We start from the raw sequence: 26,977 nt of genomic DNA, 5'->3' as shown, positions 1-26,977 counted from the left end.
CTTCCCCCATCCCCCCACCCCCACCTCTCTGTGTTACCTCTAGCGTCATAGCCTCCTGTCCTGTACCTTAACACAGCACGAATGAAGCGTACACAATCAGGATTACGTCTGAGCCTGAGCAAACAGTTGCATCTCTTAACATTAGCCTCCTTTATTACTTCCTGTTTTAAAATACGTGTACAGTAAGTGCATCCTCTCTCAGTCCTGCAGCAGATCATCATTCAGATATGCATTAATTTACTGAAATGTGGTTTTCCCTCTGGTTTCATGAGCAGGAATCTACAAACCAACACTGGGCCACCGGCTCCAAGTGTATCAGATGTGTTAGTTTCAGATGCTGCCACTGCTGCCAGCATTCACATTAAAGTCAATCATCTCAGTTCCAACGCGGCGACAGCTCACATGCTCTCAAAGTCGAGCTATCACATCTTACAGTACGGCGATAACACACACGCAACTGCTGCCCGGTGACAGCCGCACACACCATTATACAACACTGTACTTCTAAGAGGCTTTCTGGCCTACAGTTTGTTTTATTGCTAACCTGTGTGGCAGCTTCTAAAGCAGCCCTATAGGTGACTCCTGAGCGGACTGCCCACATATGGAGTCTGAATTTGTTCAAATAAATATACATTTTGGACTGAAAATGAAGAAAATTCCAAATAAAACAGGAATTGCACACCACCGTCAACTTTAAAACTCAATTTGAGATATGTCCCGTCACTAGTATCTCACGGTGGAGCTTGTAATGTAGTTCAGTTTGAACCCCTGCTTGATCAGCTGTGTTTACATATATAAATGAACCTAACGGATTAGGTTGGACAAGTTTGCACTTCATTTTACAGAATATGTGATAGTTTATACTCCACTATTTTCTCTTTCTCCTTGTGGCTGTTTTTTCCCAGTGTCCCACAAGCCCCAAAGAGGGCTCTTATCTCAGGAGAGGCCGTGTGGCTGGATTGCTGAGTCACCTTTTGCGGGAGGCTGCCCTTATCTCCTAAGAAACACAGCATTCAGTTGGTTGCAAAAGGAGGAACTTTGGGCAGGAGCAATGCGGCCTGCTGTGTCTTCATGGCCATAATATGGATTGCAGCAATGCTCGCTGACTTCCTCATAGCCTCACAGTCGGTGCTGCTTTTTTTCTTCTGTAAGGTCCGTTTTAACGCATGACATGCAAAGGTGTGAACACGCTGCAGGATGGGTTAACTCCAGAAGTCGCGCAAAGGGAAGGCTGGGACAGAAAATGTGACTCAGCGCTACTGGCGACCTCGAAGATGTTGGTTCATGGCTGTGATCGCCTGTGATAAGAGATGCTGTCCCGTTCAGTGACAAAGCAGCTTCACTTCAGCCAAAATTTTAGAGAAGTACCAACAGAAGTGGGATCAATATTCAGATCTTCCCTCTAATGCCTGACTTGTTCAATTCTTACTGGTCGTTTGGAAATGCTCTCAAACTTCAAGGTTTTATAAGGTTATTATAACTCTGTAGCATCGAAAATGACACATGCGACATGCATGGAGTGTGACTCAAACTGCACAGAACCCTTTGCTCTCTCAGGTTAATCCACAATCTGAAGCAAGCCATGTTGTTGTAATTAATATCATTATCTAGCAAGCCTCAAAACATCATCAGGCAATGTAGCCGGCTGACTAACATACAATAGGCTGCGGACGGTTCTTATTTCATGGATCTTTAAGCAGTATTCACTGTTTCACATTTGGAAGCATGAGCAGCATGTAACCCTTAATTGGTTTCAACACCTTAATAAGTCAAAGACGTTCAAGACCGATAATCACATTAAATAGTCCAATTTATCTAAAAAGTCAATTGCAAAGTGAAAAACTCTCTTTCTTTAGGAATGCATTATGCTGCGAGGATGTCAGAGTAAATTAAATTCCCCTCTGCACACTAAAGCATCAATTTCCTTATGGTAATTATCTGCTGGAATAGACGTGTCACTAGAAGGAGTCAGGCATGCTTGACATTTAGCCTTTTTATGGAGCGGCGATGAGTAAAAATTAAGATGAGGAAAAGGAAATTAATCTGCAGCCCGGGCAAGCATTGAGAGATCCTGGAGGATAGTGGCTGAATCAATCATGGTGTTTGTGAGCCTGTTTTGAAAAGGAGCCGGTGATGAGATTCAGACCACAGGCTGGAAAATCTAAGCTGGAGGAGGAGGAGGAGGTTTTTAGCAAATAGAGTTATGATTGCTATGAGAAGTCTTACGTAGTCCTGTTGGTCTTAAACACAAAGTAAATTGGGTGCTATACAGAGAGGCCGTCTCACTCTCAAGATTATTACCACTGTCGTGTTGTACACTGAATATGTATTGTACCACCAGGTGAAATAAATACTGGAAACATGGCTGCAGACAGCCACATTATTAGGGGTTAAATAGTGAGCTTTAAAAGGTGCCGTTGTCCTCTGCAATTTCATGCATTTGTACGCTAAGCTAAGCAGTTAAGAGAGTCCTGCTATCTAACTGTGCAAGAAAGCCAAGGAGTTAATTGCCTAACATGTTCCTCAACTTTCTAGTGTCTTTCAAAAGTCATAAAATTAATGCAAAACAACAGTAATTACAACTGAAAAGGCTCGCTTTAACAAAACTAACAGCTGTTTTTTTAGCATAAGTTGTTTAGCATAATAATCTGTGGCTGTTAGACATCAATCACCAACAGAGCCGTGAGCTGATACCGTGCCAAAAGGAAGGGTGCTGCCTCTAGATTCACTGGAGTCGCAGCAGCATAAAGGAAAAGGGATAAATCTTAACCTTTCCATGCACATAATTCACTTTACTTACCAATTTTCTCAGCGATGCATTAACTGGTAACATCTTTTAAAAAGAGAGAGAGATTGCACTTACTGCACTTAATAATGCTCTGTTACTTTGACAACTATGGTGGAAGTTGTGCAGTTCTTCGTATGTGATGGGTTTGATGGAGAGCTGATATCATATTTCTCGCTGTGTAAAGACTGCTTTGGACAAATATCAGCATGAAACAGGACCAATGGAATTCAAAGGCAGTTTAGGGTCATTAAACAAGACACAATGGATGATATTTGCAGACTTGCCTACATTTCTTTTCAGTCTATATTTGGGAGTCAAAAGTGTCTGTCCAGAGGTCAGTGGCCTACGTGTGAGGGTGACGTTTTTTTCATGCTTTCGCTTGGGCCAGCGAGCTGCTGGTGTTCTGTGGTGAGGTTAGCAGCATTAAAGCAATAAGTAACTTTTGCCTCCAAAGTCTTCATGTCAAAAATTAGGACTTTCTAGGCTTCTCAGTTTAAAAACGTTTTTTTTTTTTTTGGATTATTTTTAATTTAAATCTCTTTTGAGTGCCCTCACTTTTAGAAGTGCAACAATAAATAGCTAAATAAAACACAAATGACGTTAAATATACAATAATTAAAAAGAAAAGATGCATGTATTAGTGATCACACAACCCAAAGTCCTCACGTGTATCAACTTTGTGCTTAAGTACAAAATCCTCATGAAATGTAAATCTAAACAAAGTATAGATGAAGAGAAACAGGAAAACCATCTCATCCCTATTTCCTGTCTAAGCGTCAAGCTGCACTAACCGCAGACATAAAGCTATTGCTGCCAGGCACATCATAATAATGTCAATGTGCGTTACAGTCGCATCTACAGAAATCTAAGCGATGTATATACTGAAGCCCACAGACAGCATTTTGAATGCAGATTAGCCTGTTTAGTCATAATGGATCTGTAAAGCTGCCGTAATTTGTATACTTTTAAAAACGTAATGATAGCGCTAAAAATCCTGACTTTCCTCAATATTTCGCCCCTCTCTTTGCCCTTCATGACAGACGCACACACACACATAGAGTAAACGAGCAAGCAAGCGAGTCAGTGAGAGAGAGCAAATATTTAAGAGGACAATGCAACGCACTCACTACCCAGAGTTAGAAAACCACTCATCTAAATCAGGGAAATTATGATAATGGGGCATCTCATTATTCTTTAACTCACTCTGAATAACTCACTGACATCACATCATCGTAGATGTATTCATATAAACAGATTGGATGGCGTGAATAGGAAGCTGACACCTTCGAGCCCTCTCTCATCTCGTTTGTCTAAAGTCTTGCTGTGGCGCTCGTGCACCAGACAGGAAGCACGGGTCTCATGAAGGGGTTGCAGGGAGCCACGGCGGTCACCGTTCTGGACAGGGGCGCTGTGTGCCTGAAAACAGAAGTTCCAAATTCTTCGAATGCTCTGTGAAAAGATGTAATGATATCTGTGAGTCACTGAATTACACGTTGTTTTAGATGACGCAAAAATCTAAGAACCTAAAGCTAATCTTTGTAGTGAAACACAGACTGACAGAAAAAAAAAAACCCTCAGGCACTTCTGTTATGAGTGAGCGTTAGTAAGCAAAAATCCCGGGGATGTCTGACCGTTGTAGCAGACAGTTAATCAATCCAAGCTTGTCTTTTTTTTCTGTTTTGGGGAAAAAAAATGGGAGGCCAAGCCTAATCAGCAGAGGAAACAGATCGCAGGGGGGTGTCAGGCACCAGGAAAATGGATCTGGGTTGTGAAAAACCACCATTACCACGAGCTGCTCTGGATTCAGCCATCTGGAGATGCCTGCTCCAAAAGCCGGTAAAGTTCGCTAAACTGGGGCCCAACTAGGAAACAGGTTTGCACATCCTTAACAGACAGCCAACACTCCCAGAGTGGAGCCATGTTTGCTCTGCACAGTTAAGGGGCTCACTCGTGTCAACGCACATATTTTCAGTGTTGCACTGGGAATTAAACACCTTAAGATTTCCTTTTTAAATAAACCTTTTCAGGTTCTTTTGATGAAATTTGCTCAATTTTAGAAAATCATCGGTGAAATCCTCCCCTACAACACATATAACATCTCTCAAATTCCTACCTGTCTGTCTTTAGGAATGACGGCCGTTGTTTTTAATCTGTTTTTTAACATTTCCAATTACTGAAGCCTTTTCCAGCTGACCATTAACCTGCACCTCACCTGCCCACTCATGCAAAAAATAAGGTATACTAAGCTTTTAAGCAATGCCACTCAAATATGTACAGCACCCAAAAAAAGATAAAGTTCAACAACAAATCAAATTAAAAAGTAGGAGCATGAGAAAACAGTGATTATTCAGGATTTATATTATTTCTCTTAGCTGTTTTGTTGACACTGTTTTTATCTTGTCTGCCCATTTCCCTAAAACAGTGTCCGCTCTTTTAGTTTTACTAATTTCATGCTCTTTGGTTTATTTTTCTCCAGACTGCACGCATGTTTATGCATATTTTTTGCATTTTTCTTGGCTCTGTGGTGTAGTGGTTAACACGTGCACCCCACATCTAAAAGGTCCCCAGTTTGACTCTTAGGGGTGATACAAACTTAACCTCAGGAGTTAGTGTGCGCCCAGTGCCAGTCTCTGGCTACACTTTGATATATAAGGTAAGCTGAAAGTATTGTCATTTGTGTGTATTTCTGCCACTGTGGCGAGTTGTAGTCACATTTTCATAGACACCAGTAAATAATGGGCACCTGTATGGTGAAGTTAAGAGTGCAACCTCATGTCTATGGATTGCATTAGACTGCCCTCTAGTGGAGAATTGTGATGTTTGCTTTTTTTGTCTAACTGGATAAAATGCTGGGAGAAAGAAATATCAAGGTGTGCAAAATAGTAAAATGATAAACTCAATCAACCCACAAATTTATGACTTACTTATTTCACAAGATGACAAGATAAACAATACAGACGATATATTATATACTTTTTAAATGTCATATTTTATAGGACATAATCAGTTAGCAATAACAACGGAAGTCTGTTATCAGAGTTTCATTCAGACTCACCCAGATGAGCTTGCAGAAGTTGCAGGAGCAGCAGAGTCAGCATAGGCAGCCATGCCTGTGTAGCCAGGGATGGTGGTTCGGCTGGCACAAGGAAAAGATGTTACAGACACTGTAACTTGTAAATGAGACACAGTGAGACAAAAAAACACACAATTTTTTACACCTGACATGTAAAAAAATTGTGAAAAATACTTTGTGCTTAACAAACAGTTCTAGAAAAACCACAATGAATGTAAGTGTGTGTGTGTGTGTGTGTGTGTGTGTGTGTACTGGGTGCAGTTTTCTGAGAGGGATAGAAGGCATTCAACCCATCAGGTCTGCATATTTTTGCTTCTGGTTTATTTTTGTTTTATCCTGAATGAGGACGACCACCACCTGCCACCTCGCCATACTGATCTTTAGTGCTTAAAGTTGAGATTTCAACAACAAAATCAGAAAACAGACTGACAGCATGACAGTATCTCGGTCCTGTTTCCAAGCTACCTTGATCCTTGCATCACTTTTCAGCACTGTACAAAGCCCCAACAGGCTTTTTCAGCCTGGAAACAATACAGGAAGCTAAAAAAAGAGCAAAATAAAAGCATTCAGAGCAGCAGATAAAAAAAATAAAACCGTAGACACTTCTAAATGTCAGCACCATGGACATGACTGATCATTTAGATTAGAATTCCCTACAAGGTGAAATCTGGTGAGATCTGGAATGTCTTATTTCCACTTGTTGAACTGCAGCCTGCAAAAAATGTGACGCTCCCTGCTTGTTGGCTTTCCAACTGATGGTGCAGCAACGATTCCACAGAGGAGCCACACTTAGACTTGGAAAAAAAAATCAATCCTAACTTGACATGCACAGCATGAATAACAAGTTAGGACTTGCTCTCCTCCCTGTCTGTGCGGACATTTTAACAGATGATGGCTAAAGACGGGCAGAGTGCTGCAGATGACTCGCTCACAGGAAAGCAGAGAACAAAGCAAACACCTGTCAACAAGGTGGACATTTTTTTCAGCCTGGCCAATAGGAATACACTTGTGCAAATTGACTAACTATGTTTGAAATAAACCAATTAAAATGCTCTAGTGGTTATTTGTTGAAGCTTCAGACTTGTTTAGATGAAGTTCATAATTATTCTAAAAGTGTCATACCGGTCCATCAATAAATAAGAAACACACTAACAGGCTTCACAGTCTAAGTCCACTTTGTTTTAAGAATAATTACCATTAAAAAAACCTCTGCTTTTTATGTATACAATGACAGTGAGTCTCACCGTGCTGTCGGCATGCATGGAGGAACGACGCTCCTCTTTACTGTCAGTGGCTGGAAGTCTTCATCTATGTTGTCAATGTTATCCATGTTCTCAGAGCCGACGGTGCCACTGCACATACACGAGAGCCCACTCAGTAATGAACGCGAAGGTCAGTGCTCAGAGAAAATATGCAGAGTAGCTGGATTCAAACAAAATACTGCGCCGCTAAGAAAATAGCAGAATCAAAACATGATCACCTAAAACATTTTCTGTTTAAAGTTGCTCAGTGTTTCATGGTAGCAGCAGGTTAAAGACATCATGCAGCAGAATAAATGTGGCAGGTATTAAAGAGCTAAAGGACCCCAAGATTTTGTACAGTACTCTGTGTGGTGGCAGCTCAAACATAAAATACTCACGTGTACAGAGGGATCTGACCTGATCTTGGATATGTACTGCAGCTGAACAAACCAAAAAAAACAGGAAGGTGTGTGACAAATTTGCATCATAAAAGGGACTAAAAGAGAAAATGAGCTCCCACTGATGAACGAAATCTTACAAAGATATTGGTTTTTTGGCATCATTCCTCAGTCGAAGCTGTCGCCTGTTCCACTCAGCTCCTACAGACTTAGAAAGAACGGAAACAATCACCGCTTCATCACAATTTACCGATCTACAGATCACCTTTATTTTAACACTATAGGTACAACACATGTGCAGCAGTGTTTATGTTTTAACCCCTAAACTAAAGCATCAAACACTAAAATCTTTACCGCACTCATGTGAAGCAAGGATAGGCCTGCGAGTATTTTTCTTATTCTAACTGATCCCACAAAAAGACTAACGATGGGGTTTTCAGCTACTGTGAAACAGCAGTCCAATGTGAGACTGGCTCAAAAATAAACTGGAGTGCATGTGTTCACTGTAATGAAGGAACATGTTACCCCAGTGCTACAGTGTGGCTCACCAGGGTGTGTTCAGTCATGTTTGCTGGCGGGGTGCTACACAAACTGGATCAATGCGGTGGGAAAAATGCACACACACACATATATATACACAGTCAAAACACTGCAGAGAAAGTGAGACACAGCGAGGGAGTTTTTCTGTTCCTTTGGATGTCATGTTTAATAGGATGTAAAAAAAACTGAAATGTCAGAAATTTGGGGCATGCTATAAAATTAATTTGTTAGTTCAAGTAGCTCCTGGATGTAGCAGCATCCACGGCATCAATGCCAGACAGGAGAACCAGATTTATTTTGGCCTTTTCACATAAAGGAGAGAACTACAGAAATAAAGAAATATTAAGCTGCATATCTGCTTCTTTCAGTCTCCCTGCTGCACACACTGTATGCCAAAAGGTCAAGACTGACAGGTAATGAACTGCAATCACATTTATCACTTTTATTAAAACCAAATACAAAATATTAGCACACCTATGCATGGGTTATTATGAAAATTGCCTTTGAGAAACAATAACCATCCAAAAATCCAATTTCCCTCAGTTGTGTGAATGATCTAAACCCCCAGAAGCCCTCTGCTGGGGCCAAGAAAACAGAGCTCATGCCTCGGCAGTGTTTGCCAACATGCAAACACTCTCCATGGCTCACCTGCCACAGCTGAGGTCGGCTGTTGTAGCGCCTCAGTGAGGCACGCTCACTCACTGGGTCTGCCAGTTTCTCCAGGGTTGCTTCTGGTGCCTTCAAGTGCCGCGGTACCTTTGCAATCCATCCAGCGTCCTCATAACTCCTGCAGAGAAATTAGGACTTCTGCCCATTAGACACGTGGACCGAGTGCCTTGAGTGCAATTGATTAACTTGATTCCCGAAAGTTATTTGCTTTCATTTGAATTCTTAACCAGCCTCCTTCGTTGCAGAAAATATATTAGACAGCTTATTAACTGGGGAGCCGATTCTTCCCCGAGGCTTTAAGCAAGGCTACAGTTCATCTGCATGATTTCATTAAAGAGTAATTAACACAACAAGAGGACGCATTGTTCCCTGATGACATCAACGGAGCACAAAATCAAACCTATTCCCTCCCGATAACCCTCAAAGCAACCACATCGTGTGTGGACTTCGCATATCAGTAATCAGGAGGTAAGCTTTGTTCAATGTTATTGTTATTGAAAGGAGCCAATTAAAGGTGCCTGTGTTCTGACCTCTGTGTTGCAGAAGTGTATCTGAAGTGTCGAACTGCCGGTGAGATATCTGGCCCGACTCCTGGATCCTTAAAAAGCAATATCAGAAGATTTATCAGTGTCGTGTTCAACTGGAAATCATGAGGCTCACGTATGTATTTTTAACACATCTAATGATGAGTGTAGGTTTTATTTTTTTACCTGTTATTATTAATATAATTATACTCAACAGTATTGAAAACCATTATTTTAAAAAACGCTATTAAAAACCATAATTTCTCACTTAAATTCTCACCTGGCATTAGACCATTAATTAGCGATGGCACCAGCCAAATGATCTTTCAAATTACCTCTGATAAATGCAGAAAATCTGATACAATCTGTGAAAATTCATCTGAGCTCAGATTCATCAAGTAAACATAAATGGATAATGAGGCTCATCCTACGGGGGTCAATGACGTCTGAATCAAAATTTATGGAAATCCATCCAGTAGTGCTCGAGATCTTTCAGTCGTGACCAACAAACAGGCTGTAATTACCACCCCTAAAGCTGAGTGTGCCTAAAAGCACAAAATATCAGGATGTTCTCTTAATGACTAATGCAAAACAAAGACACACAAATTCCTATATTCACTCCAAAGTGCATCCGAGCGAGTCAATCGCAGTATTTGACGTTTTTACACATCAGCGGGCAGCATTCAGATTCTATTGGTTTTGCAGCTTTGTGCATAAAAGAACAAGGCGTGTTGACACAATGCTGAAAACACAGCAAAACCAGAGGAATAGCAAATGCAAAGCAAAAGTAAACTGGCTTTTCCTCCTTTAGTTAAAGAGGGAGATGAAATAAGAGTATAACGTAGACTCCACCAAAAAAACATTCTAGCTACCACCTAATTCAGAGCCAACTAATTTCGGTCACATGTGTAGAAATAGGACAACATCCTTCTTTCTACAAAGAATGGTGGCTGCCTGGTGACCACATTAAATTGTTTTACATGCAACTTGCGGTGATCAAATGATTGCTCAGAGCTTGAGGCCGTTGCACACTCATGACAACTTTTGATTGCAAGGCGATTGCGAAGATCACCAGACAGAAGGCAACCTCTGTTATCAGTCTGCACGAGCACAACTCCAGGGGACTCGACTCAACTGGCTGCCGGCTAGTTGTATTCTGGTTATCTTCCTCTTGAACAGGAAGGTTGCAAATATAACAGTTAAATATAAATTTCTGTTCATTGTGTATTTATTTCTATGCAGACACTATAAGCTATGTTATGTCAAAAGTTTATTACACTTAATTTCTGTGTTATCAGAAACAGACTGCATGTAACTGCCAACGTCACCCCACTCTATCACAGACTGATAACGGACTGGCTCATCTTATGTCAACATTTATGGAAAGTGTGATATGGCAGAAGTGAGATAAGTTTATCTTATTGGATAAAACAGATACTGACAAAGTTTAACTCTGAGGACCTAACTTGCAACACCTGTTGTACTACTCAGCATATCACAAAATGTAAAAAATAAATAAAAATGCAATAACATCGTATAATGAGGGAAGTCTTTTGATAATATTGTATCTTGAACTTTCTCGTGAGTCCCAGCTTCCAGTATAAAGGACTGTTTGAACTAATTATAGCATATATATATATCATTTTAGCTAGTAGAAGTATGTGGAGGATGTTACATTACTATATTTGCAAAAGGAAAAAAACTAGCACAATGCAGTACAGGAGAGGAAAGAAGACTAAAAGGCTTATCGTGGTGGATTCAGCTCTGGCTGACTGCTGATCAGCTGGTTGGGATGTCTGCAGTGTTGCAAAAGCCTGTGTTCCCAATAGAGAAGTTGCAGCGTGCCCTCTTGTGGACATCAGGGTGTTTCTATCATCGTCTGCTGTAAACTGACTTAGATCACCAAATAACTAATAAGCCAATATCAGTTGTTTGCCGATCTAAGCAGATAACATCAGCTGTATGGAATCTGCTGTCTGATATAATTATTTTTTTACTCATCCTGCAGTATTTTCTGCGCTGTTCCAATTATTTTGTTGTAGATATCAGGGATCGTATTGAAAACTAAGATATTTGAATATGTGTGACCTTGAGCGTTGCTGCTAGCAGATACATAAAAAAGAAGATGACTTAATAAAACATTGATAAAACACTATCATCATGAATCTGTCACCCTGGAGCTTTTTATATTCTGGCCATCAATCACTGCACTGCCAGAAAAGAGTTGAGAAGGTCCATTGATTTCACTGCGCATGTGTTAACTTCCATACTAAAAATGTATTATCACCACTGTAATCCTGAACTTCACACTACTTAAATACAGGCTTTAATCAAGTCTCTATTCACTGAACAAAATACCTATCTGCAATAACTGAGCACTGCGAGACCTCTCTTAAACAACAATAATGTGTGTCAAGGTAATTATGGACGTTTCAATTAGCAGTTTCAGAAACAAAATAATAAAGCAAGGTTATGTCCTCAAAGTGAAAACCTGCCCACATAATAAGCAGTATTATGTGAGGTGTGATGAGACTGTAAGTGAGGTACGCATTTCTGATTTAATACTTAATATGTGCTTGTGTTATGATAGGAAAGTGATTAATACAGCAGTTGTGATGAAGTGTAATGATAGTAAGCAAGCCAACAGCATTAGTTCAACCAAAATGTTTCCAGCGTCTGCACTGTAGTAAGATTTAGTATATAAATCAACAAAACTTTAATGTGCTCAGAGGAAAAACTGAAGAGGGAAAACTGATGAATTGTTAATGTGTGAAGTCTTTCATTTCTCATTTGGGCAAAAACAGGCAAATTGAAGATGTCACACAGTCGCACTTCAGTACAGAAACCAGTTCAGTCAGTCATCACTCACCTGATTTCCAGGATGTGTATCAGGCAGATTGTTACTGATCATCACTGTTGCTGGTGTCCTCAGTGACTGAGGTTGAATTTTAACAAGATCACTTGAACCTTAGGATGACACAACAACAATACATTCTCTGACAAATTGTGAACTATAACTATGCACAGCAGTATCTGCCCTCAAGGTCAAATTACCCTGCAAGAAGGCCCCGGAGCAACAAACAGCCATGGTCCCTGCTGACCAGCTCCCAGTCTGGATGTGTATGGATGTTGTGCCTCTAATTACCCATCAGGCACAGAGCACACAACAGACTACAAATGCCAGCTTAAGCTTAATTATACAGTATTTAGCCTGGAGATGTACATACCAACTAGCTATTACCAATGCTCTTTAGTAGCTGCTCCAGGTATTTTATGCTTTGGGTTGTTGTAATAATTTAATTGCAGAATAACTTTTATATATGTTATAAAACCATATTATGACATGAAATGAGCTGAGCTGTTGTTTCAAAAGCTAGCTCTGGCAGTTAGCACCGCTAGCAGTTTTAAGTCCGTTAGTAAACAAAAGGCTTTCATTAATATTTGCATATTTACTGTAAAAATGTAATGGGAGCTTAAATGTCAAAGAGAGAGAGAGAGTGAATAAAACAAATTTAACTTACAGTGGAAAGTACTGCGCTAAGAAAATGATGAGCCAAGCAATATTTGTTTAGAGCTAGCCAATGCTAGCTAAAAAAAAAAAAAGCAGCAATATTTAGCTTAAAGTAATGTAATGTTTAATATTTTATAAAACAAAAAGCTTACTAGCTAATAATTTTTAGGGTAACAATAGATACTTCTGCCTTTAGAGCTGCCTAAATTGTTCCTTGTCCAGATTGAGCAAGGTGCTGGGAACATTATTGATGGCCATGTTGACAGTTGCTGCAGATTTGTTAGCTGCACATCACTGATGTGAATCTCTCCAAAAGTGCTCTATTCGCCTGAGATCTGGTGACTATTGAGACCATTTGTCTACAGCAGGGCTGCCCAATCCCGGTCCTCGAGAGCTACCATCCTGCAGCTTTTAGATGCATCCCTACTCCAACACAGCTGAATCAAATGGTTTGATTACCTCTTCAGCATGCCATCATGTTTGGCAAAGGCCTGATAACAAGCCATTCATTTGATTCAGGTGTGTGGGAACAAGGATGCATCTAAAAGCTGCAGGACGGTAGCTCTCGAGGACCGGGATTGGGCACCCCTGGTCTACAGTAAACTCAATGTCATGTTCAAAGAACCAGTTCAAGATTACCTGAGCTGTGGGACAAGGCACATTATCCTGCTAGAGCAGCCATCATAAGATGAGTCCGTATTAGTTGTAAAGAGATGAGCATGATCAGCAACAATCCTCAGGTAAGGGGCACTAAGTCTGCCAAGAAACACCAGCAGCCTGAGCTGTTGATACAAAATGTAGGGATCCATGCTTTCATGGCATTTACCCCGAGTTCTTATTCACTAAGTGTCCAAGTCTGACAACAGTTAGATCAACTTTGACGTTAAATTTCACCAAAGGCAGCAAACACAGCAGCTCTTATCGACAGAAAAGGTCAAGATATCCTCAACAATTCACCTCAGTATCACTATCACTGTACAGAAGCTTCACTCACTCATCAGTTGGCATTGGACCCATTCAGAGAGTGTTAAAGCCTCCTCCAGAGTAAATAAAATTAGACACTTCTCTGACAGCTGAGGAAAACAGTGGACTAACAGCAAACACTCACAACAAATGAACAGTAGTTAACTCAGGGGTAAAAACGTGAAACTGAATATTATATTCATGCATAGCCCTTTCTTTTTTATATGAGTAATTTATTGCTAAGTGTTTATATTGTTTTAATGTGCCATAATATAGTGTGTCCAAAAATATCTTTTACACAAACAGTCATGCACACCAGCTGGCTATGGTTGTAACAGGATGCAGTATAATGTTGTTGATTACTCTTGGCTGACTAAACTGTGAAAGGTATAATTTAAAAAAGACATAGTTTAAAGAAATAAAACATATTTGTTCTGCAGTGGCCACCATAGTTTGGATTATGCGCTTGAATTGGGAGGAGAAAGAAAACAAAATTCCGTTGACTGCAATCTACTGCCATCTAATGGTAAGATTTTACACACTGTAACTTAAACAACAAATTTCTGTTAAGAATACTCCAATATATATATATATTTTTTCAGTTTTGCTGTAAAACTTTCAAATTTTTTTCTGAAATACTCATACCAGCCTGTCGCAACCAATAAATCACCTTTCTCTCCTATGCTCAGTTTCAATTTAAAGCTACACAAATGCGCTTCTATGTTTTTTAGATGTAATTACACAATAATCAATGTGTTGACTGGCTGATTAGAGACTTACATTAATGAGCCGTTGAACAGGTGTCTAACATTTTTCGAGTAAAATTGGTTTCCACGCTGAACTTCACGCTGTACCTGCATGAAGACCACTAATATGAAGTGACCAGAAGGGGGCACTGCAGCACCCAACAGCAGGTAGCTACAGCGAATAATTTGAATCATTGTGGGTGCTTTATGTTTTGTTTGTTTGCTTACTGTTTCTGTAGAGCCTAATATATTAAGATTTTATACATTTATTCATTATTTAACTTATTTTTAGAATTGTTTTTATGAGAATAAAATATCTAGTGTTTCGATCTGTCACCCTGCCGCAGCCATCATCCATAATCATTACAACGAAAACAAGAAGATTGATGAAACAACCTTGAAACTCGACCAGAGAGCGTGGTGATACTGCAGCTTTTCAGCCAAGGGATAATTTACTCTTTAAACAGTTTTTTAATTTGTATTCACAATGCAACAGCTCAGCAGATTTTCCTTTGGGGGGGCAAGCGATATATTAAACTGACACTTAATTTTTTCAATTGTTGGTTATTCATTTGGTGCATCGTGAAAAAACAACTGAGATAATATCTATATATAATATAGTCAAACGTTATGTAATTCCAAACATCGAAGCACAAATTTAAAGGAGCATTTACTCCCATATGAGATAAAGAAAAGCAAAAGGTCTTCATATTTGACAAAATTTCAGCTTGTTTTTTTCCCTCTAGGGGTAGTTGCCCTGTTAGCAATCAAGCCTTTATCACTCAACAATAGATTAACTATCCAATTTCAAGGCTCTGACTTGCACAGTATTTAAAATATGCTTCTGTTTGTTTGTTTTTTACCACTCAGTCTTGCTCTCAGAGCCGCATGGGGGATCCTCCTGTAGTTCCAGGCCTCGTCCTCGCTCAGGTCTACACATACCACTGAGAAATTTGGGGTTGTTTGAGGCCTCTCTCTGAAACCGGGAGGGACCCACAGAGCAGAGGGGACATGGTCAAAATCTATGAATTTCTTTCGACCTTTGAGGCCCAGGACTACCTCAGCTCCAGCACTCAGCTGACCACAGCAGGGGTCCAACAGGGGGACATCATCTCGCAAAGGAGCCAGGGTGACACGCTCAGCGGGGGGCTGAAGTCTAAGGGAGCCTACGTGTCCAGTTTTCGGTCTATCTCTCCTACCATCTCGGTGCAAACTGGAGTTCAGCCGCCTGATGACGTGAAGCTCTGAGGAAAAAGGCTCGAAGGGATCCAAAACTGCAGTCATTACTGCCTGGGAGGAAATTCCTCGAAGGCTCCTGTGAGTTTGTGCAGTGAGCGCTCGTTGCCCAGAGACTGGGTTAGTTTCCTGCTCGGATCAAATTACTGACATGTAGACCTGTGTGCTGAGCATGGAGGTGCAGCTCCACATACCTGAGCACATTATTCTGTATTTGTAATAATATAATAAAGCAAAGGTCTAAAAACATCCCATCGTATCCATTCTGGATGCCACACCACGCTGATTCACTTCAGGGGAGCTTTCATAACTAATAATGTTCCCTCTGAGCTTCTATATTTTTGGAAGCTACACCTACTAATTTATCACTCTGACCACATAAAAACATTTAGTCAGCCATGCCCTGGAAAAATACTCTACACAAATGTTGTTTTAGTGGCAAATGATAAAGGGAAGACTTGGCCCAGCATCAGGGTTAGTGAACTGTGTGTCTCCTCCTCCGAGAACGCCACATTACTTCCCGTGATTGGTAAGGAGCCGTTTAAACCCCCTCCTTTTGAAAAGTTGCCCGCTTTTCCCTCAAGAAACCACAAGATGGAGCAGTAGAGCCTAGACGTAAGATGAAGCAGAGCAACCCAGTCCCTTTTGAATTCAATGACAGTCTACAAATATCACAGCAAAAAATAAAAGTCTCAGCTGTACTGTCATGATGATGCACTATGAATTCAGAACTACCAAGGTGACCACAAGTCCAACACCGACTTTGACCGAAGTCCCTGAAGACATATTATTAAATTAAATTATTTATTTATTTATTTTTGCTCATGAAGGCTAAACAAGTTGTTTTCCAAGCCTGAAGTGCTTTTAGCACAGAGAGACTTCAAATGTAGGCTCTGTTTTGTTTTTATTTTAAAAATTTTTTTAAAGCCGGCAGTAAACTAAATGAAAATTATGTAAATCACACAGCCAAAGCAAAAAGTGTTTTTTACAAAGGCTGTAATCTGGTGAATGTGCAGGCTTTGAAAGAGCTGTCTCATATTCACTGAAGCCAAAAAGCACAGGAATACTATGTGCCTCGCTGCCTATTAATTAGCCTCCTCGAGTTGTCTGAAATTTAACGTACAAATGTAAATAAATGCCCCACAAATTTACAGGCACGATGGGGCGTGCGTGCTTTATAATGAATACTGAAGGCACCCTGGCTAAGTGGCATTTTTTTTCTTGGGAAAGAACTGATGCTAATGTGTCAGTGGTGGTGATGATGGTGATGCTTGCTGATAGATGATTTTTACTCGGGCTGTCATTAGGAAATGTAAACACCCAAGAGCTGTTGAAAAGGATGTGTTAAAAATAGCCTAATTAGAGTTATTCTGATAACCGACTGGTGAATATGCCCAACTCCCACACAGTGCTCCTCCACAAAAGGAGAGCAGGAATGACACTTGTGAAATCTTCTATGGCTTTTTTTTTTTTTTGGAAATTACTTTTTTTCTGGTATATCACACCATTGTCACAACAGTCTTGTGGCTTGAAGTGTGCAGATTTTCAAGTATTTTGTAGGAATTCGGTTATATGTGGGTCTAGAGGTCCACATGACTTACTGGAGTTGGATTCCATTAATCCTTCCCTTATGAGAGGTTATAACTGCATCACACTGTATTCCTTCCAATGCTTTTGTCTACCAATTATTTCAGAGGGGTTTTTTTTGTTGCTGCAGGATTTTAAATACCAGACTAGGCTTGAGATGACTGTATTATTTTTTTTCCTTTTTTGCACGGAATCAGATATTTCTGGAGCAAGCAGTCATTACCATTGGAGCAGCCCTTGTTACTGAATCCTGTGTTATTAGTCAGCTTGTCTGCTATTCTCTAGACTCCTCCACAGTCTCAGAAATAATTTAAATCTCACATCTCGCCTGTGGTGCCAGGTCCAATGCTATAGTGCGGCAGCCACTAATTTGCACGGTCTGCATTCATCTGAGAAATAACTGTTGCTCTGGATTAAGAGCCGCTGTTGTCTCCGATGATGCTGTCGCTGCAGAGGGTCATCAAAGCAAACTCCCAAATGTAGCGCCGGCTTTCTGAAGACAATATAGGCCGATGCTGCTCCGGGGCAGCAGAGCCAGTATTTTTGTTAATTAGAGGGTTGAGGGTGAGTCGGTATGACACCTCAGAATCGTACAGGCAGGGCTAGGAGGTGAGGCGGCCACCTGGCACGTGGGGAGCGTATCATCACGGGGCGGAGAGGATGCTTTAGAATGGGGATAGACAGCATCGTTTATCACTGGAAGAAGGAGCTGCAAGAAAATTAAACAGATAAACGCAAAGAGATGAAAGACAGATATTAATGTCTGCATGTGTTCGTATCAGTCCCGCATAAAGGTTTGATATATAGGCAGCAATACCTTTGGGGCCACAGCTCATAAAAGCAATTCCTCTATCCAGCCATCTCTGTATGCATGATATGCAATAGAGTTCATACAACAGAGCCCCATCGACGTTTGTTGCATAAAGCATCCGCGGCTGGGATTTCGTCCGTATGTCTTGTAAACTGCTGAAAATGCATGACCATATTTATAGCACAAGGGCCCTAAGTCATAACTCGTAGGTCAAATTCATCACACTGTAAAGGCACTGAATTGATTACTGCCCGTTGACCATGAATGCATTAGATTAGAGGGCAAATTGGCTGCAGTGTAGTCTGTGTCATGCTGTGTGTGGCACCCTCAACCATTTGGAAAAATCCAAACAGAGCGCATAGATGTAGCTCCCACGAGCAGCAGGGGTAGCCATGTCCTCAGAGAGTGGCCGAAGGCTTTATTGTAGCGCTGCTTCCCGGCCCTCGGTTGCTGCAGCTCTCCGCTTGTCACACTCAGTTAGCTCAATGAAGTAATGAATATGCCGCTGTACATTTTTCATGAGGGAGGTGGGAGTGAAAAATCTGCTCCTTATAATGCTTTTAATATGGAAGTTTTCACACACCCTCTTCCCCCCGCAAAGCCCTCTCCGAGCTATCATGGAGACGCATGAGCATGATGGTTTAATGTTAACATTCCCCAGGGGAGAGTAAGCATAACGCAATGTCACTTTCAGTGATGAATATGGTGACTGCAGCAGACATACAAGCAGCTGTATATTATGACTAAGTTGGGATAACGGTGGCGTCTGCCCTCCTTTGAGAGAAGGCTTTAGCTGCATGGGGGGAAAAAACTGGTGGCCAATTCTGTCACTTGAATGGGTGACTCAGGCACATCATTACAGTAATGAATTAGTTTATCAGGAAGCGCAACCATAAGCTTCCAAAAATGGAGGGCTATTAAGTATTCAAAGATAAACGCAAACAAACACAAGGAATAATCAACAAGTAAATAATTAGGCAAATGATTCCGGCTTGGCATGTTTGCAATTATTTTAAATGAACTATTTAAAATTATTTAACGTACAAGAAAACAAATACCCACGCAGTAGATCTAAATAGTCAAACATTATTACTGATACATCACTGCTCCTGATACAAACTAAATAAATTATATTAGGACTACAGATCTTTCCTTTTTTCACATTTCTGTCTGGAGAGGCGTTAGACACGAGGATGCAAATGCTGACACCAAAGCAGACAGAAATAACAAAGTCAAACCTTTAATTTGGCTGATACATGAAGTCCAAATGAACAAAGTCCAAATAGCAAATGAAAAAGGGAACAAAAGCTGAGATCCAAAATACACAAGGGGAGCAGAGAGCCATACGGGGAAAACACAAGAGCAAACAGGGAAGGACAACTGATGTCTTGGCAAAGGACAAAGGAAAGGCAGCGCTGTATATATGCTGAGGGCTGACTGAGGGACAAACAGGGCATGTGCTACTGTTACAATGTGGATGTTTAGATTACAATGTGGCTTCAAACAGTGGCTTCAAAAAGCTCAGGGTTCAGATAGTTTGTTTCTGAGTGATGCTTCACCCACCTGCCTTTTTGAGGGGCAACGAATCAAATGGCTTACACGGAGGGGGAGGAGTTAAAATGGCATCTTTCAGACAGTGGATGGACTTGGGAGCTGCACAAAGGCCCACTTTGCAATAAATAAGGATTATAATGAATCGTGTAAATCATGCAAATCTGTGACAGATTTTAATCAATTGAAATTGTTTTTAAACGGCATATTCACATATTTGTGTTTAGGAATAAACATACAAATTGGTGGAATGTTTCAGTACATTTATACAGTATTGTGCAAAAGTCTTGAGCCACCCCTCATTTCTTTATATTTTGTTAGGAAAATGGGAAACGTGAAAACAGACATAGAAATTGAGTATAGAAGGCAAACACATAGTTTTAATTTAATTAGCTTGAAAGTCAATATCGAGGATGACCACCTTTATTCCTCAATGCAGCCTGAACTCTCTTAGGCAAGCTTTCTTGTCATGTCTTTAAATAATCTTAAGGAGTAGCTATCCAAGCTCCTTGCCTTACCTTTTAAAAAAAATCAGCACAGCATGTTACTTAATTACGTAATTAGTTACACAACGCGTTACATTCTTTTCTTGTTACTCTATGAAATTACTTAAAAGGTACTGTCACAAATAGTTAACAATATAAATCTGAGGCTACAGTGCACACTAACACACATCTCTATACACATGGTAATTCTTTTAGTTTTTAGGTATGGGGACAAAGCAAAGATAAAAACCAGTCCAAAGACACTTTAAAGCAATCGCCACAGTCCTTCTAATGGAGACTGCAAGTCTGAGTGCTCATCACTGCTTTGTTACTTGTTGATGAGCAGGGTCTGGCTCTTGGGCTGGGGGGTCAGCGTGCACTCAGCTTTAAAATCCCTTTGGGCTGTTGGCTAGTTTCGTGTTAGCAAACTGTCTATGCAGATGTGAGAGCTTGCAAAGAGCTGGTGTTGTGTTAGCAGTATAATGCGGTTGTCCCTGTCCTGGATGCTGTTTGTGCTTTACCATACTGTCCTTTTGTGAAATAAAAATAAATTGATGTCTATATCTTCACTCCTTAAATGGCTGCATGAGCCACCATTTTTCTCCTCCCGAGCATGAATTGAAATCAGCTGATTGTTGGAAATGCTAACAGGAATAACAACATATTTGTAACTGTAATGTAATTACTGAATTTAGTACAGTAACATATTACATCACTGTGTTATTACAGTAATGCATTACTTTAACACTGGGAATGAATGTCTGGTGTTTGGGATCATTGTCATTCTGAAAAATTAAGACTATGGTTTGCTGTAATAATATAATTTATAACCAGTTCCTTACTTTGTTTATTATGTGTAGACACTGGTTCATCACTTAAGCGAGTTGCCTTTTATGCTTGAAGGATTCGTAGGTCAGGGTTAAGTGGCTTAACAAACAAACAAATAAAATTTCCCCAAGACTTGCACCGTACTGTAGGTCTCCAGACCTACCAGATACAGAAGGTTAACAACTTAAGACACAATTGCTAAGACTAAAATCAAAATATAGTTAAAAAGGAAAAATAAAGACGTGAAATGACTAGCTAAAAGCTTCCCAAACAAAAACAGGAACCGTATGGTAAAGGTATTGTAACAATATCCACTTTATGCACTTTTACTTAACATCGACTTCAGAATGAAATGAACAGATAACAGGTTACACTGAGGAAAAGGTACTTTAGCTCATCTGTTAAGGATGCTGGGCTGTTTCGTATCATTTCTGCTTTTAGAGATATTTTTTTTCTCAGCCTCGAGGTGTCTGAAGACACCACTCCGAATCTCTGCTTTTGATCTCTGCGTAATAACACATGTGATTTTCAATTACAAATAAGACACTGCATTAGGCAAAGATACACGGAAGGTAATGGACTTCCTCTGTTGCTCGGTAAGATGGACTTGTCCCTCAAGACCTCTGTTTCCATTATTAAACCACCTGCACAGTGCCCACCTCTACAGTTTCCATCCCTTCTGACCAAGGTGAAATTACCTGCTTTTGAACCTTAAGCATTATAAAAAGAAAGAAAAAGAGCCGCAGAGTTGTCACCCACAGTCTCAGCCTTCACTGCCCGGCAGGACTTTTTGTGTTCTTTAGGGCGGCAGCAAACAAAATATGCATTGTTGAGGTCTGACATCCCTATAGTTTTCATAATCAAAATATCCCAAGGGAGTGAAAAGCAGCATGTGAGCTGGTGGCAAATACTTTCACCGGCCACTCTCCCAGTATGTATCAAGACCTGGATGATGAATTACCATAGCAGGGCCTGAGAAAAAAAATGAGAACACCTCAGGATGAATGTTGTGTTGCAAATACAAACACTTAGTATTCCGCAGGGCTGAGACAAAAGTGGCTTCTTTTATGATAACCTAACAATTCACTGTGCCATCTCCAGTCTAACAGCAGCTTATGCAGATGTGCACGGCTCAGGAGTGCTCTGCTGTACTGAGGATCACCCCCCCACGCACTCACACACACCACCCCCTTGAAATTGTTCAGCAAGCAGGTCACATTGGCGTGGGCTGCCTGTTGTGGATAAAATGCTGAAACACTGTGCTCCGAGACACTCTAAAGCCTTATCACTCACCTACCTGGCCTATAACAGTCTGTGATGGATAGGCCCAGACTGAACCTGCAGTCTCCTGTCCAACCCATGTCATTTAGAGAAAATAGATTTGCTTGCTCCTAGGCTTAGATTACTTCTTGACTCTTAAACAAAACCGAGCTATGGGTTGCTTCCCATACACTACGCGACTTAGAAAAATCACACAAGAAAAAAAGAAAACAGCTCTTAAAAAGCGTTTAAGTGCTGTGTTTGTCAGCGGCTGAGTTGTGTGGCACAGGGGTATGGATGGGAATCGAGTCAACGCTGCAACGGTGACCTCATTTGGAGGCAAGACAAGGCAGTGAGTTGAAATTGAAAATGTGAATATCCAGCTAATGGCAGAAGGGAGCTGGAGATATAATACCAGATCTATAAAGGACAATTTGAGGCCCTCCACTCTTGAGACTCGGGCGCTCAATCATGAAGTGATTCACTCAGATTGATCAAGGAGCGTTGTAATCACATGGGAATGTTACATTTGGCTCCAAAGACGGCTCGCATAAGTGTCAAGAGATTCAAAACTGGATTTAATGGATCTGAGGTGATGTGCTTAGAAATCCTTTCAGAAGGTGCAAATAGAATCCTCAGAGCATTTTACTGGCATTTAGCAGCTGTCCGGTGAAATTAATGTGCAGAACAGAGGAATAAATTCACCGTCAGAGACACAGAAGGCTGGAATTTACTCAGTATTCTCACAGCAGAAAATCAAAGGGCCGTGGCCCTCTGAAAGAAGATTTAGAAATCTGCTAATGAACCGCACTGTTGATAACAGTCCCGCATTAAGCAGAAAGCCTAAATGCACTTACAGATAACAAGCTTTCTTTTATTTAAGGCGATTCCAGTTAAAAGCTCGCTGCTCCCTCTGAAATTGAAATAAATGCCGCAAATGTGATATTAAATATTCATAACCTTCAGCTGTCATCTAGCTTTTCCCCGTTTCAAGACAAACGTGCAACAAAAAACATGATCCAGCGTAATTACGCACTTCTAATAAGTGTGAAAGTAGATGAGTGGGGCGTTAAGGGAAAGCAAAGCCAACTGAGATATCATGAGCTGCTTTTCTCACTTATATCAAAGTTCCCAACACTTGAGTTTCATGAATGCAGGCAGGTAACTTCCTTTTTCTTTCCTTTTTTTCTTCCCCCTCTTTCTCACGGAACATTTTCACATCTGTCTAATCGTTGTCTCCCAAAGCTTTTAATGCCTTTGATAAGATTGCAGACAGATAGGCCCATTGACTTAGGCTTATGTGCGTCTAAGAGAAATCATGACAGTAAACCGGTGCTTTTAAAACTTTAGATGGAATATGGCGCTGAAAAGGTTTTATCTAAAGCTTCAATCAAACTGCACTTTTATACTGAGCTTTGAAGAAGCGCCAGCCTGTGAAAAAAAATTCATATTGTTTTGACATATTAATGAAACTACCTGTGTTTATGTCGTGTTTTGCTCTGCTATGTGACGTAATGATTCTACACAAAGCAACAGGAGGAGCCTTATTGTCAGTTTTTAAATTAAGAATAGTACCTATAGAGGATACACATTAGTCGTGGGCAAAAAAATGGACAGCTGTAATCTTCATTATTAAAGGCATTTGATGCATATCTTAAACAGCAAACCGGGTCTGTGACCATCTTTAACTCCTTCTTGTCTAATATGTCATTTATGTTTTTACATAACCCACCTTGGCAATGTAAATGTAAATTGGCAGTTTTGCCATGTTTACACTTCATATGTTTGGTATACTGATGTTCGGTAACATGTGTTGCCCCTGTTAAAAAAAATTTTTAATGGCTCAACATATTGTATAGCAGGGGTCTCAAACTCCAGTCCTTGAGGGCCAGTGTCCTGTAACTTCTCCATGTGTCCCTTCTGCAACACACCTGAATACAATTAGTAGATCATTAGCAAGACTCCAGAACTTGACTGCATGCTGAGGTGGCGGCAATTCAGCCATTTGATTCCTGTTACAGCAGCTCATGAGTGAATGAACATGGTGCAAAAAGTGTACATTTAGTAGATCATTTTCCAAACACTTACATTTACTTAAATTTACTTGAGTGGGGTTAGGAGTCACCACTTCAGCATGCAGTCAAGTTCTATACTCTTGCTAATGACCCACAAATTTTTATTCAGGTGTGTTGTAACATGGAAAAGTTGCAGGACACTGGCCCTCGATGACTGGAGTTTGAGACCCCTGCTGTATAGCGAGTGTCATAAACCCTTAAATGCACAAGTGTTTGACGAATGTAGATCTACTTCAAAAGCTGAAATTAATAACATTATTTGCTCATGACCTTTAAAAACATAGCATAATAAACAATAAACAATCCAATGCCACTTAATGGCCACGTTTTAGTGCTTTGCCTCTTATGTACCAGGGATTGGTTTTGTATAAGATAAATAAATAATGTTCTTAATATGATGACATTTAAAGACAAATTACACACTCATAATCAGTCCTAGCAAATGTTTAAAAAACAGTACAATAAAATAAAAATGTTGTCCTAAAGGACTCTTTAATAAATACAATGAAATATTTTTTTCAGAGAGTAGCAACATCCTTTTTCATTTTTACTTTCTCTGAGCCCAGGCGGGCACCTTGTGTGTCTTCTAAAGTTCTTTGAAGTTGAGTGCACTGTTACACTGGACTCAGGTCTAAAAATAGTCTTTTAATGTCTTTCTGCAAGTTTGATGTGATGCAGCCATACACATGTCACATATCTTATTACACCTTTTTAAAATCTATATAATCTTCCTGAGTGTTAGTGACTTGTGAATATCAACGTATCACCTCATATTAATCAGCTTGCCCCTATTCTGAACCATAAGGTTAATGTTAGGACTACACTGACTCTCTATATGCAAAATAAATCTTTTAAAATGATTCTGAGGCAGAAAAATACATAAGACAGTTTGACAGCAGAGACAAGTTAAACAAGACTAATACCCCATACTTACTAATGACTGGATTGGATCCCATTTGAATACATATGCTGATCATTTTTAAACACTGTAATAACTACAGTGATGATAACCCTATTCTGGGAGAACTTGCAGCTCCTCCTGTTTTTTGTTTCTCATCCATCATGATATTTTAGGGGTTTTTTGGTTTTGGTTTTTTAAAGCTCTCTTAAAGATTTAAAGAATTTTTTGGGGGTTTTTTGCATCACAGGAAGTAGAATATGTGTTTTCTACTGCGTCTGGGATCAGTCACAGCCAGTTGCCATCTTCAAAGTGACTTTGTCGTGCTAAGACAGCGATAAAATGGCAATAAGACAGAGTAAGTCTTTCAGTATGCAATGGAATGGGGTCAAATCGGCAATTACATGCAATCTGTTTGTGATGATATGGTGATTAACTGTGACAAACTGGCAAAAAATTGCAAATCTGTTGCTGTTTGCTGCAAATCTGTTGCTAAGTGCATGCACAGAAATTCACGTTGAGTGCTTAGTTTCAGAGTCCAGCCAAAAAACAGGTTTGAATTTCAGAAATTCGTCCACAAATAGCAACACAGTTGCTGTGGGAAAGTGATTTAAGTCAAAATTGCTTAGATGCTCCGCAGCTTTCCTTTTACATAGGAATATAACTAAAACACAACTGCTTGACCACTGGCTGTAGTTTAGCATATAGAGCAGGTCATCTACTAATCGAAAGGTTGAATCCCTGGCTGCTTCAGTCTGCATGTCAAAGAGTCCTTGGGCAAGATGCTGAACCGCCAGTTGTTCTCCAATGCACAGTGAGAAAGCACTTAGGCACAGAAAAAAGTACTTGTGTGAATATGTGTGAATGTGTGATGAATGAGGCGAGTTGTATAAAGCGCTTTGAGTACTCAGGTTGAGTAGAAAAGCGCTACATAAGAACCAGTCCATTTACCATTATACCCATCCAGCCAACCTGATGGCGATCTGTCTGCATTTATAAATTAGACGGCAGTTTGTCTGAGAGTGTGACTGCAGTCAGTCTCAATCAGACCAGATTGTTTGGAAACAGGTTGCCTCCCACCACGCAACCTGTGCAGTCACCTTGCAACCAAACATGGTGGCCCAGATATAAAGTGTTTTGCACATTCAACCTCTGGGCAATCAGTTGGTCACTGCGACTACTTGGAGTTGGTCTCTCTCAGAAAAAAAGAAATCAGTGCAGTCACCTGGCAATGATCAATAGCAAGCAGTGCTATTTTTAATCTAGTGCGACTGAGCCACTGATGTAAGGTACTGTGCAGGTAGGACCAGCCCTGGCTTTGGTTTGATCTAGAGTGTGTGTTTACTGCAGATCTGCCATCTTCAAAGCATTAAAGTGTGTTATTGTATGGCCATGGTAGAGCTCTGGGGGGCTAACTGCTGACGCTCACCAACCATAGTACGAGCATGCTGACGTTTACCAGTTGTAGTCTTTAACGTATTAGCATATCAGGTGTGCTAAAACTGCACAACAGAGGCTGATGAGATTTGGAAAAACAAATGGGCAAAAGTCTATCAGATAAATAATAAAATAATATAAGTGAAAAATATGAGCCGCTGGTAGCCACCAATGGGACATATTTCAGTGAGGGCATTCCTCCTGGCCACCAGGACAGACAGCTAACATGGAAAAAAATTTACAGAGATGGCTTAACTGATAAAATAGACTAAAGGAATTAGAGGTGTGTGTTATGCTGCAGAATTTTACTCATTAGCCGACACTGCAGCTCAGCGATTGTGTCATTTGCCATTAAG

General features: G+C 40.4%; 1 protein-coding gene and 1 long non-coding RNA gene across 2 annotated transcripts; one reads left to right on the top strand and one right to left on the bottom strand.

The window, feature by feature from the left end:
• Nucleotides 1-3,189: 3,189 nt before the first annotated feature.
• Nucleotides 3,190-15,742, bottom strand: spmip7 (sperm microtubule inner protein 7). Its single transcript, XM_085297507.1, is given in 10 exon segments — nt 3,190-4,112; nt 4,114-4,237; nt 5,844-5,924; nt 7,106-7,213; nt 7,501-7,542; nt 7,641-7,708; nt 8,689-8,827; nt 9,240-9,307; nt 12,103-12,200; nt 15,317-15,742. Coding segments are annotated over 10 exon segments (1,176 nt in total). The 5' UTR covers nt 15,738-15,742; the 3' UTR covers nt 3,190-4,085.
• Nucleotides 13,290-15,938, top strand: LOC146561420 (uncharacterized). The gene is made up of 4 exons (XR_014894887.1): nt 13,290-13,484; nt 14,148-14,233; nt 14,508-14,621; nt 15,324-15,938. It is a non-coding gene; the product is annotated as an uncharacterized LOC146561420 (long non-coding RNA).
• Nucleotides 15,939-26,977: the final 11,039 nt, after the last annotated feature.

This window comes from Mchenga conophoros, linkage group LG13 (assembly GCF_057382185.1).
Source record: "Mchenga conophoros isolate Kocher_MC1m ecotype Shallow Benthic linkage group LG13, M_conophoros_male_GT1.1, whole genome shotgun sequence".
In the NCBI taxonomy this organism is placed as follows: domain Eukaryota; kingdom Metazoa; phylum Chordata; class Actinopteri; order Cichliformes; family Cichlidae; genus Mchenga; species Mchenga conophoros.
This window is presented reverse-complemented; position numbering and strand designations above follow the sequence as displayed.